General features: G+C 39.9%; 1 protein-coding gene across 4 annotated transcripts in view; it reads right to left on the bottom strand.

Moving 5' to 3' along the window:
- ccdc171 (coiled-coil domain containing 171) overlaps nt 1-13,226 on the bottom strand; it is a 226,036-nt gene that overhangs the window by 57,838 nt on the left and 154,972 nt on the right. For all 4 annotated transcript variants that reach the window (XR_013573484.1, XM_078530317.1, XM_078530309.1 and 1 more), the window contains 2 exons: nt 12,021-12,166; nt 9,830-9,884 (listed from right to left, as the gene is read on the bottom strand). Coding sequence is in view for 3 of the 4 variants with exons in the window: in XM_078530317.1 (XP_078386443.1) it covers nt 9,830-9,884; nt 12,021-12,166 (201 nt within the window). In the remaining variant the exon portion in view is untranslated. The remainder of the gene's footprint in view (nt 1-9,829; nt 9,885-12,020; nt 12,167-13,226) is intronic.

Genomic DNA, 13,226 nt, shown 5'->3' with positions numbered 1-13,226 from the left:
GTACTATGAAAGGGGTTTTATTGTTAGAAGAGATAGAGTTCAAAGGGGCTGGTGATACAATGAGAATTTACATTCAAAGAGATGTGCCGGGTATGACAGACAGCAGTTTCATGTGTGCAGGGCAAAGGCATGTAACATCAAAGCAGCTGTAAGCCTACAACTATCTACACAGGAACCAAAGTGAAAGGAACCTCATTTTGAATTTGTTAAGTGAAAATGCTTTGCCTGGTGTCTGCTTAAAGTCTATGGATTCCTGTTGCCTTAGTGGAGATTAGTTTGGGAATTTGTTAAAAGTTATGATAGTAGTAACTTGTAGCCATGTGTATATGTGTATATATAAATTAATAAATGTCTCGTGAAGTTTAATATAAAAACCTCTCGAGAACTGGTGGTCTTATTCCCTAATTTAGAGCTGCATCTCAAACATACCAATTGAAAATATAGGTTATGACAGTTGTTTAAAGTTTCCCTCTGGGATTTTAAATAACAGCCTTTATCAACTGCTGTGTCATAACATTACTTAATACTAGGTCTAAAATAGCCTTTTCTCTAGTCGTTTCCTCAACATACTGCTCTAGAAACTCATCCTAACACACTTCAGAAACGTATCCTCCACAGCATAAGTGCTATTAAGTCACCCAAGATCACTGTGCTACATGTTTCTCCAATTTCCTGATTATTACCATGCCCCACACTACCACTACTGCTTGGTAGTTATAAACAATTCCTACCAACATTTGTTGCCCCTTGCTATTTCTTAGCTCCATCCAAACAGATTCCGCATTTTGTTCTTCTGATCGGAGATCCTCCCTTACTAATGTACTGATCCCATCCCTTATTATCAGCACAATACCAACTCCTTTTTCTTTTTACCTGTCCTTCTGAAATGTTGAATATCCTTAAATATTCAGTTCAAAGTCTTGGTCACCCTGCAGCCATGTTTCCGTAAGGGCAATTAGATCATACCATTTACCTCTAATTGTGCCTTTAAATTATCTACCTTGTTGTGAATGCTGCATGCATTCAGGTAGAGTGCCCTTAACTTTGTCTTTGACATTGTTCCACATTCCAAGCCTAGTTGATGCTCTCCTTCATTTCACCTGCCTTCTAATTTTGCTTGCTACTTTTCTACTTCCTGTTACCAGCTTTATTTTCTTCCAATTTGAGCTGCCCGTCAGGTTCCCACTCCCTGACAAGCTTGTTTAAATGCTTCTCAACAGCACTAGCAAACCTCCCTGTGAGCTTAAAAGCAAACTACTGTCGATGCTGGAAATCTGAAACAAAAACAGAAAATGCTGAAAAAACTCAGGAGGTTTTCAGGAAGAAGGGTCATGCCGGACTTCTCTCCACTCTCTCAGACCTGCTGAGTTTTTCCAGCATTTTCTGTTTTTCTCTCCCTGTGAGGATGTTAGTCCTAATCCTGTTAAGGTGCAATCCGTCCATCTTGCATAGATTCTACCTGCCCCAGAACTGGTCCCAATGCCTCAGAAATCTGATGCTCTCTCTCCTATACCAATTCTCTAGCCACATATTCAATGGATCAATCCTCTTATTCCTATGTTCACTACACGTAGCACTGGGAGTAATCCTGAGATTACTGCTTTTGAGGTTCTGCTTTTTAATTTCCTTCCTAACTCTCTAAAATCTGCTTTTAGGACCTCATCCCTCTTCCTACCTATGTTATTGATACCAATGTGAACCATGGCCTATGGTTGTTCACCCTCTCTCAGGAGGATGCCCTGCAGCTGCTTCATGACATCCTTGACCCTGGCACCAGGGAGGCCACACACCATCCTGGAGTCATGTTTACAGGTGCAGAAATATTTGTCTCATTCCCTGACTATCGAATCCCCTATCACTATTACTCTTTCACTCTTTTTCCTCCCCTTCTGTGCAGCTGAGCCACCTGCCGTGCCATGGAATCGGCTCTGGTGACACTCCCCTCATCAGAATCCAAAATGGAAAACTGATTAGCAAGATCAACTCAGGGGACTTCTGCATACCTGCCTGGTTCTCTTACACTGTCTGGGGTTCACCCATTCCCTCTCTGCCTGCACACTCCTAACCTGCAGTGTGACCACCTCCCTAAACATGCTATCCACGTAGTTCTCTGCCTAGTGGATGCACCACAGGGACTCCAGCCATCACTTGAGTTCCATAACTCAGAGCTCAAACTTCTGTAGCCAGTGACACTTCCTGCAGATGTGTTTGGCGAGGACATGTGGTGCATCTATGACTTCCGATATAACGCAGTTTGCACATTACACTCAGCCGAGCCGACTTGCCATACCATAATTTAAAAAAACTATTTATTACAATTAGAATAAGTAGAATAACTTACAAGTCACTCACCAATCAGCTTCTTCTCCTGTACCAAAGAAAGAGTCAACCAATGGAGGCTGAAAAGGGTAGAAAAAGAAAGGAGCACCTCCCTCACCAAACTCCCAGTTTGACACACTATGCACTCAAAGCAGCACTCAGTGCAGACCAAGAAGCACTGAGAATCCCCTGTTTTTACACTCTGAAAAACAAATGATTCAAGCTTCTGAAAAAACAGTTTAAGCCAGCTACCTAATTAACTAGCTGCAGCTAATATACATTGAGACTACATAACCACAGACTCAAATTCTTTCAGATCCATATAAAGACAGTTAAAAGGGCACATTAAGATTTTTTAAAAATTAAATTCCAGTTTTCGCCCTTTACTCTACCACTCCTATTGAGAGGGCCTCATGCTGCAGTATGTTAGTCAAATGGCTATTTCATACTTGCACACTTTAGGAGTGTGAGTGTCACACATTTCCAGCAGGGGCTGTTGGATTGAGGAGCCCAACATATTTTTTTCCTTCTGTAGATCAGGAAAACCAATTACTCCTATAGCATCATCCATCTACAGGCTTAGTCAGCTGAGGCACAGTAGGCGGAATTTAATGGAGGTGATGGGGGTCTCGCCCGCCAGTTGGAGAGGCGGTGACAGCCCCGGATCACCTCTTTTTAGGAAGGTCTGTCGCATTAGGTGCTAGTCAGGCACTTAACTGCACAGTGGCAGGCCTTCCTGGGATCAAGGACCCCTGGGGGCAGAAGTCTCAGCTGCCGAGGGTTGTCAGCAAGAGGCCAGTGGCTCTTCATTGCTCAGCAGCTCCTGCAGAGAGGCAGTGGCTGCTGCTGGTAATGCACCCACCCAAGGCCCAGGATGTCTGAGACCCCCAGGCACAGGTGAGTGATGGCGGTAGTGTAGTCATGGGTGGGAGTCGCAGGAGGGGGGAAGTCAGCAGCAAGGACACTGGGTTGACTCTCATGGGGGCCCCTCCTTCCCAATGCCTTTGAATGAGGTACACCCCACGCATGCCACTGTTCCCCCACAAAGAGCCCGCAAACAGCCCCAACAGCAACCCTAACACTCCCACATGCCGAGGCTCCTGCCTGATGCTGGATGAATACCAGCAGTCGCAGGATAAGGCCTCTAAGTGGACAATAATTGTCCATTTAAAGGTCTCAGTTGGCAGCAGGGCAGAAAGGTCATCCACGGACCTTCTCCGCCACAGGCCTAATTAGGGCACTGGTGGAAAGGCAACAGAGTCCCCACTCACCATCATCCTGCCCGAGGACATAGGACTGAGAGAGAACATAGCAAAGGTCTTTCAAATATTGAGTAGCATAGACAATATAGACGGAAGCTTGAAAGGTGAACCTAGAACTCAAGGACATAAGTGCAAAGTTAGCAGCCTGGACAAATTAAGTTAATTGACTCTAATTGAAAGGGTGAACATACGAACAAGGAGGAGCCGGCCATTCAGCCCCTCGAGCCTGCTTTTTATCATGGCTGATCTGATAGTAACCTGAAATCTGCATCCCACGTACCCCCGATAACCTGTCATCCCCTTGCTTACCAAGAATCTATCTACCTTTGCCTTAAAAATATTCAAAGACTCTGCTTCCAACACCTTTTCAGGAAAAGAGTTCCAAAGACTCATGACCCTCAGAGAAAAAATTTTGCCTCATCTCTGTTTTAAATGGGCGACCCCTTATTTTTAAACAGTGACCCCTAGTTCTAGATTCTCCCACAAGAGGAAACATCCTCTCCACATCCACCCTGTCAAGGCCCCTCAGAATAAACATCTCAGATCAGAATAAGTCTGAAAATGATTTGATTAGCTATAGTTAAAGATGATCAAATATCTCCTGGAACAGGGTAGATCCTGGTCTGCTGGGATCATAAAACTGGTGAAACTGACTAATACAGCTTGTAAGTTTAGGTAAATATGCTAGAGTTTTGTTTAATTATCTTTGAGAGGGTTTGCAGAGCATTTCTCAAAGAAATTAAAGAATTGGTCAAATAAGTTCAGGATAGAGCAAATCTGTGGAGTGAACTGATTTGATATATGGATGAAGAATCAGCCACTCTGTGTTACTGTCACTATATCATCAGGGTTTGTGCTGAGCTGGAGCATGTAATGGCTGTGGAGCTTAGATATTGAGGGCATCATAACAGGTTTGTTCATCTTTAATCTTTAAAAGTTGGAATAGAAAAATATTGTTAAACATGGCAGTAGCATATTTTATCTTCATCCCCAAGACCCACTCCCATCACTGCACACAACTCCTGGCAACAGACCCCAATAATATTGGCAACATATTTGATATTACTACTCTGCATTTCCAGGCATTCCTTAAATACTTTAAGTGATTTCAAATTTTTCCTTCAGGGAGATGGAGCTTGTCTGAATGTTGTAAAATTGAACCAAGACATTGTGTACTGCCCAGCTGTTCTGTAAAAGCACAGCTTTGATCCATCAAGGTTTTTACAATCTCTCTGCAGTTAAAAAAAATCCCAAGTTTAATTTGACTAGGTCAGAGTGACATGAAGCGATGCAACTGATGACACATTGAACACTCCAGCTGTTTGATGATGACAAACTGGTTTAAATATCTAACACCTGCACATCTTAAAAATTGATTATCAGAAGAATGTCCATACGTAACTTAGCCATATCTCCCTGATTGTGCTACATTATGTCAGGGCCAACAAAGTCGGTTGTTAATTTGCTTCATTTGCTCTCGATCATCATGCTACCATTTCACTGCGCTATATAAAATTAGCATTGGAATTATATACAAATAAATATATACTAAACTAGTTTGCAGTAATACTCGGAAAGATGAAATTCAAGATAGGTTTTCAATGATGCCAAAAGCATTTTCTCAAGCATTCAAAAAGTTGTGATTTTTTATTTTTATCATTTTATCCTCTGCCACATACTCTGCTAATTTGCCACCGATTTCATCCTCCTTCCTGGTAATTCTCTCTGCGTAACCAGACCATTTGTAACATTGGCACAATATTCAATTCTGACCTCAACCTTAAATATATTGATTATTACAACAGCTCACTTCCACTTTGGCAACATTTTCCACCTCCGCCCCTACACAGAAGAAAATCCTACATGTTTCTGTCACTTCCAGAAATGGCTAGTCTAACAATTTCCTTAATGATGTCCAAACTTCCTTCTTTAATAAACTCCATATTATGTCTAAACCTCCACCTATCATATACTAAGCTAAATCATCAATCACCCTCACTGGTTTTCACAAGCTCCCATTTCCCTAACATGTTAAATCCTTCCATAGTCTTGCTCCACCTTTCTTTCTGTATAACCATAGAATTAGCTCAACCCACAGTCAAGTAGGTTTACACTTTATACTTTTGTGCACAGATAACAATTACGTTAGTCAGAAACTGATGGTCAGCATCTCAATCAGGACAGCATTTTGCAGTAGTTGTGCTTTTACAGGTAAAATCAATACTGAAAGTCAAGGTCTATTATATTCAGAGGACCAGTTCCACGAGTTCTAGGAAAATGGCCACAGAAGCATTGTGCACATGAGCACAACCTTGCAATTGAAGCTGATCTCACTGGATTTGGGGTTAATTTACCCCATGTAGGTTGAGCTTTCCGCAGAGACCATAATGAAAAGTGGGCTGCTGAGTCTTTTGCAGATTTGAAGGATGTTGTCAGTCAAAGGCAAATAGCTTCATATTGCAGGATAAAAATACTGAAGCCTTTTTCAAGTTTCAAATATGGTCACGTTTTTGCTACGTTCAAAATGCCAATCAAAAATGCCATTATTTGCCGTTTTATGTAGAGGAGCAACACAGCCATTGTACCACTTTCCATTTGCCATACTAATATATTTGCATACTTTTCTATTTTGTCAATTTGCCTTTATCCATCATAATTACAGAAAACTGTTCTAGTCAATTGTACATGGAGGTCAAACAAAGAGAGACAGTGCTTAGTACTTTCTTTCTGTGAAAACTTGTACCACTGAGGAATTTGGCAAGATCATGGTACAAAAATGAAGGCCTGACAAGCAATAACTGTTACCAAAAGTAAAAATATCTTGGATTTCTATTCCAGACTCGAAAGCTTATCCTCTGGGAAAAAGAAGCCATGGCAATAAAGCATACAAGTGAGAGTCAGATGCCAACTACTATTGCAGTATTGCATGTCTGGTGGTGAATTGTACACAGTCAAGTATGGCTTTCATGGAAAAAGCACTTGATTTTGTCTCACATGAAGAGAATGAAGCAGCCCTGGGTTGCATAAGTTCTGCCTTAAGGCTCTGTAGAGATGATAGCTAGCGTCATATGGAAAAATCTCAACCATTTAATAGAATATGTAACACATCACAAAAACAAAGGCAAGAAACAAAAGAGGGAAGGCAAAGTTAAGGAGTCACTGCTGGAGCTTTCACTTTCAAGTTCAAAAAAGTACAATTGAGTCTTATCTGATTTCCAAAGGAAAACATTTTCCTGCAAAATTACAAATTGATTTGCATTTGGAAAAGCCTGGACGTAAACCACTTGTTCTTCTGGTTACAGTTAATTACTTCACTTAAAGGGTTGTGAATGTTCCATTGTTCAATACATTTAGACCTAGGATAGATAGATTATTGGCATCTTAGAGAATCAAGGAACATGGAAAACAGATGGGAAAGTGGAATTGGGAGTGGCAGTTCACCACCAGCTTCTCAAGGGCAACTAGGGATGGGCAATAAATGCTGGCCCACCCAGTGAAGCCCACATCCCATGAATGAATAAAAAAAAATTGAAGTCCAAGATCAGCCAAGATCATATTGAATGGTACAGCAGGCTTGGAGGGGGGAGGGGAGAGGGGTGAGGGCGTACAGTCTACTCCTGCTCCGACTTCTTGTGTTCCTGTGCCATGAAATGGTTAGTATTTCACAAGCTGCTGGAATATCTTAGTTTGATCTGTTGCACGTATATTTTCTATTACCATCTGCCTAGCCTTTTTGAATGATTTGATTAGTCAATTACTTTTTCTTTACACATATTATACACTTATTGTAGTAGAGACACCCGCTTATTTCTTTATAAGCAAGTCATTTCTTGTAGCAATGTACTACAGGACACAAATAAATTGCCTGTTGTGAAATACTATAGTTTTAAACAAAAGGTAGCTCACGCCCTCCATAAATCTAGTTGGTTTTTCATCTATCTCACTGTCAAGAAATCTGCCAGTAACACACAATGTTATGTTTGAAATATCTGAATTTTGATTTCATCTGATCTATTTAGTATTGGTGCTGGGCATTCTAGGCAAAACCATAGATTCCAGAAACAAACAATAACAGACAGGTAAAAACGCTCTGGTCTGTCCAGCCTGTCCCACATAACTGTGATACCTTGCCTACTAGAAGATATACACTTCCCGCCCCTCCCAAAAGCATGTGATCTCCTGGGAGAGGCTTAAAATCAGATAAAAACCCATGGCAATATGGGGGGTAAGAAATCAAGGAAATTCCTTGTTGACCCATTTAGGCAATTAAAACTAATGCAGGAGATCATTTTGGCCCTGAATTTCCTGCAGTGCCTGCGTCCTTTTGTAAAAGGTGATATCCGCCCCATCTAGAAACAGCTCCAGCTCTCGCTTACGTATATCACAATTTAAATTCAGCAGTTCACAATCCAAAATTTTAAGGCTGATGTAATATACATCACGATAGGGACTAAAAAGCGAGAATGCATTTGGAAGAACCATTTGAAATTAGCTTTCCGAACAGAGACCGATTTGCTCTCAATGTTCTGTGCATAGTGCAAATGAACCTTTTGATCAGTAAATATGTTTAAAAAACACAATCACTTTGCTTTTCACAATCAAAACCCGCTAGGCACTGACCACAGTGGACACGAACACCGCTGTTACGTGCTGGGGTCAATCTCCAGTGCTATCCATTACCCATGCCAATCTGTAAACCTTACTCACAATCACAATGCAGTCTATAAACAGTATCCTATGAATGTAATAACCATAGAATAATTGGAATTAAAGAAACTTTTCCACTCTTTAAAAGGGACTCCAATTTTATCAATGTGATTTAATAATCTGTCTCAGACTTATAGTCATGAAGTTTTACAGTAACGTACTCTGGTGTGAATGATGGGTAATCGAATTTTACTATTATCCATTGACTGATCAATGATAGATGCTATTATTAATTCTAGTGAAGTGGGATGGGGTGGGGAGGAGAGAGATAGAGAACAAACTTTAAAAGAAGTGATTTCATTTACAGTGCTTTTTCAAAAACACGGTGTTCATTAGCCTTTCTCTGTAGAGAAATCATGTGGGAGAGGTTGCCAAAATTTACATTTTGCCATTTGTCCTTCAAGTTATTTTTCATCTGGCAGATCAAATGAAACGGAGACCGGACTATTATTTCAACTTGGGTAATTTATATGTCCAGATTGATCTATAAAACAATATTCAGAGGATAGGGCTTCTATTTGGAATTTACACAACATCCATTGCAGGCAGGTTAGTAGCTTATAACATTTTTGAAATTTAAACATGATTCCTAAATAATGGCCCAGAACTTGCTTATTGTTTCTCCCTCTATGTCATTAGGACTTCATTGAATTGTGGTGGAAACTCCATTTGCACATATAAAAGTAGGAGCAAATGTTTTCCATTGCTCAATAAATGCGAATCCTTCATAAGTGCAATGCTCATCTTATTTGATAGTCTTTGCAGTGTGCTTTATAGTTGTAATAGTCAGGGAATGGGAAAATCATACGATGTCCCTGAGTCAAATCCAAATAAGCTCCTTAAAGTATTCAATTATTTGACCTTTGGTCCTTCTTTATGAACTTTCCAGCATCAAGGCGCAGGCGAGCATCGTTACAGAATGGAACATTTTTCTACAATGCAGCTAGCAGCACATCAAGTACTCCTAATTCAAGTTTTACACAAACCTATATTGTTCCAATAACAGGCTTAACCCAAACTCAGAAGAGCACACCCTACTGCACTGGTATGACATTTCCATTTCCCACACCATTTACTCTTATAGCTGTTCTGAGGCTAATTAGTTCCAAATTATGGGAAGTTTCATATGGTGGATTCACATCCGTAAGCAATTGAGCAGAGACTGCCCAAAATCACTTCCCTTAGGGTTCTTCATGGCCAAGAGAAGAAAAACCTTAATTTGGTGCTAATTGGCCTCAAAACAGCCGTAAGGATATATGGTGTGGGAAACAAAGGCGTACTCGCAAAGCATGGGTGCTCTCTGAGTATAGGTTAAAGTCTATTCTGGAAGCTCTGTAGGTGGGCTACGCCGAATGTAAACCTAGGTCCTAAGCATAAAAGAAGTCTTAAAAAATCTCACAAAGCAGTTCTGTGAAATACACACAATCCGTGATGGTTCTAATTACTTTTTATGTGAACCAAGTATTCCCTTCCCCGCACATACAGGTTTACTTTTTAGACATTGCATATTTAGTTATAATTCCAAAATACATTGACATTACCTGCTTCAAGGCATCATCCACACCTCTCAGGTAACTAACCAAGTTTTCTCTGTCTCTGTACAGGGGAAAAAACAGATTTGGTGTAAATATGAAAGAAAGGAAAAATCTTAACTTTTAAGTTGATTTTTCAGAATAATAAATAGTTTGTAACACAAACATCCTAATCTTGAAAAATGCCCTACTATTAAAGCTAGGGAAACATAGCAGAGCTTTGTGCATTAAGTCAATAAGTCATCAATTGCAATCATATATCATTCTGGTCCATCATAAGGCTAAGTTTAGTATGGCTTACATAGGGTAAGATTTCAGTATATTTAAAAACCTGACATCTCCACAATTATAAAACTACAGCTTGAATAATGTAGATATTCAAAAAGCATTTATGTAGTAAAATGTCTGAAATTCTAAAACAATATAGACTTGAATGTACATAGTGCCTCATATAAAATATAATTTTGCTAAAAATGAGCTACTAGTATGTGCAGGAACTTTTGTTACATCAGTAAACATGACAAGATTCCCTAGGCAGCAATGAGAAGAATGATCAGTTTATATCAGCCAGGACTACTGTTCTCATCAAATAGTTCCATGAAGTCTTTATTACCCACAGAAACTATTATCACAAGCAAGCGGGCCTTAGTTTAAAGGACAGTACCTCTCTCAGCACTGCACTGGAGTATCAGCCTACAATATTTGCTCAAGTTCCGAATGGAGCATGAACCAGGGAATGTCTGGCTCAAGGGTGAGATACCATCAATTCAGCCAAGCTAACACACCATTTCACTCTTACATTTTAAAATAAGCAAACAACATAATGTGTTGAATGAATCTTTCAACCAAACTGTATGGTGAGCTGATTACAAAAATTTTAATTGTAAATAATATCTAATAATTCAGCAGAACCCCAGCTATGTGGAAACTACTGAACATCTACAATATTGAGATAAATCTCATTTATCATCTCCATCATTTTATATATATCAAGTCCACACATCTTCAGGTGGCTAGATCCATTTGCCAGGAGGCTTAATTCTTTATTTCTGAACGTCTGTTTTTTACCTTGTTCTATTAAAATTCTGAGTCGAAGCACTGTTGACACAACAGCAAGTGTGCTAATGTCAGCTAAAATGTGTTGTGTTAATAGAGCTATCTTATCCTTTCAAAAGATTTAGAAAGGTATTTAAATTAAAAAGGTTGGATTACTATTTTAATTGGCCAAAGACAATTCACAATTATTGAAACCTATGACTGAGGCCACAAATACACAATGACACTTAAATAACTTGCTATTTATTATTTACTTTTTGCCAGGAATAAAAATGCAAATGAATAATAAATGTTCCTTTAAATACAGATACAACATCCAATGTTCAACTTAAATTTGACAAGGGAGCTGCAGGGCCCAAAACAGCCACCCCTAAAGTAACTGGTTGGAATGAGACCACAAGATCACACTAGGCAGTAACTAGCCAGGCAAGTTGCTGGGAATGGGGGCTGCAATCAATGGGGCAGGGGGCAGTGGCTGACATTATATATGTGGGTACTGGGATTACAATCCTGTTCCTTCAAGGCCCACAAAAATCAAAATTATTTTTGGGGCTTCTTTGATTCCATGGAAATTATTGGATGAGCACAGTACAGGCTTAGACTAGACCACGTCCAACCAAAATTGGCAGAGTTCTGTTTATGCAATAGGATTCTTGATTTCCACATTATAAAATGGTGCCCATAACCTGAAACAAGCAGGACAACAGGCAATTGGGCCTATTCAAAATGGAGCCAGTCATTTGCTGGCATTAACAGCGAAGGCAATGCAACTGACCACATTCAGAAACCGTTACCATCCCCGTTGATGCCAGGCAGAGGGAGCGAAAATTAACCTCATTATAATTTAACAAATGAAAGAGTAATATTACTGATGGTGATATGTAGGTGCATCAAAGCATTACTATCACTAAATTATCACCATGTGGTTCAATAAATGAGATTATCTTTAAAGTTCAAAATTTTATAAATTTGCAGTTTCAGAAATCTGTTCAGAGGAGAGAATGATTGACCTTATAATTCTCAACGGTAGATTCTACCATTTGTTTTTGAACTTTTCCCCAATTATTTTCTACTAAAAACCCTTCTGAGTGCCTGAATTGATCCTAGCTTGTTTTAAGTATGGCCCCCAAAGCTCCATGCTCACTTTGCTGCCTTGCAGAGGGCATTTTCTGCATCTTGGATGCTCTCCTCAAGTTGACGCTTGTCCTGCTCCAGCTGGGCTAGGTTTTTGTTTAGCTGACGTAAAGATTGATCTTTTCTCCTTAGTTCCATGTTTGCTTCTGAGAGACTCTGAAACAGGCAGAATAATCTTGTTTTCATAAATTCTGTTTGTGCCACTGGCAAAAAAATAACAGCTAACTTCAACTATTAACTAGAGCAGGAATCTAGAACTGCATATATCTATATGTAGAAATGGTAACTGCAATCTAATTGGTAATTGCTTGCATAGCAGAATTTATAGCAAAGATATAATTGGAGAACCCATGGGATCATTGTTTTAATTTCACACATGGGAGAACATTCCTAGATAAAATGTAGGTCTTAAAAGCCTCTCAAATGACAAGACAACATCCTCACAATATTAAGAAACTTAAATATCTTGAACATACAAATGGTTCCACATAATAACCAAAAGCAATTTTTAAAAAATCTCTATTTCATCACATTTTAATCAAAGTATAGTAAAAAATGCTGAGCCACTGCATTCATGCCTTCCTGGACAAGGGCTTTACAAGCTGAGCACATTATCACTCTCAGCTAACAAGGAATTTGGTAGATAAAGCATCACAATTTATTTTTCTTTATTCTTTCATGGGATGTGGACATCACTGGCAAGGTCAACATTTGTTGCCCATCCCCAATTTCCCTTGTCTGAGTGGCTTGCTGAGCCATTGCAGAGGGTAGTTAAGAATCAACCATAATGTGAATCATCCATCTTGCTGTGGATGTGGAGTCATATGTAGGCCAGGCTGGGTAAGGGGATTGGTGAATCAGCTGGGTTTTTACCTCAACTGAAAATAGTTTTATGGTCACTATTACTAAGGCCAACTTTCAATTCCAGGGGCAGAATTTTCTTGTCGGTGTGTGGGAGCGGGCCCTGCACACCGAAGCATAAAATGATGCACGGTGACGTCGGGCATGCATCCCGACGTCATCGCGCGTCATTCCGATCTTCCATTTGGCGGGCGCGCACCAGAGTCGGCTGTGCACCTGCCGAACTGTCAATGGCCTGTTAAAGCCATTAATAAACTAGTTAACCAAATTGACAGGGCTGCCCATCCAACCTTCGCGTTTTGCATGAAAACTCATCCACGGGGTGTGAGGTTTCATGAAGGCTTTATTAAACGAA

The sequence above is a fragment of the Cetorhinus maximus genome, chromosome 2 (assembly GCF_964194155.1).
Source record: "Cetorhinus maximus chromosome 2, sCetMax3.hap1.1, whole genome shotgun sequence".
Lineage (NCBI taxonomy): Eukaryota > Metazoa > Chordata > Chondrichthyes > Lamniformes > Cetorhinidae > Cetorhinus > Cetorhinus maximus.
Note: the sequence above shows the minus strand (reverse complement) of the source record. Positions and strands in the feature narration are given on the sequence as shown.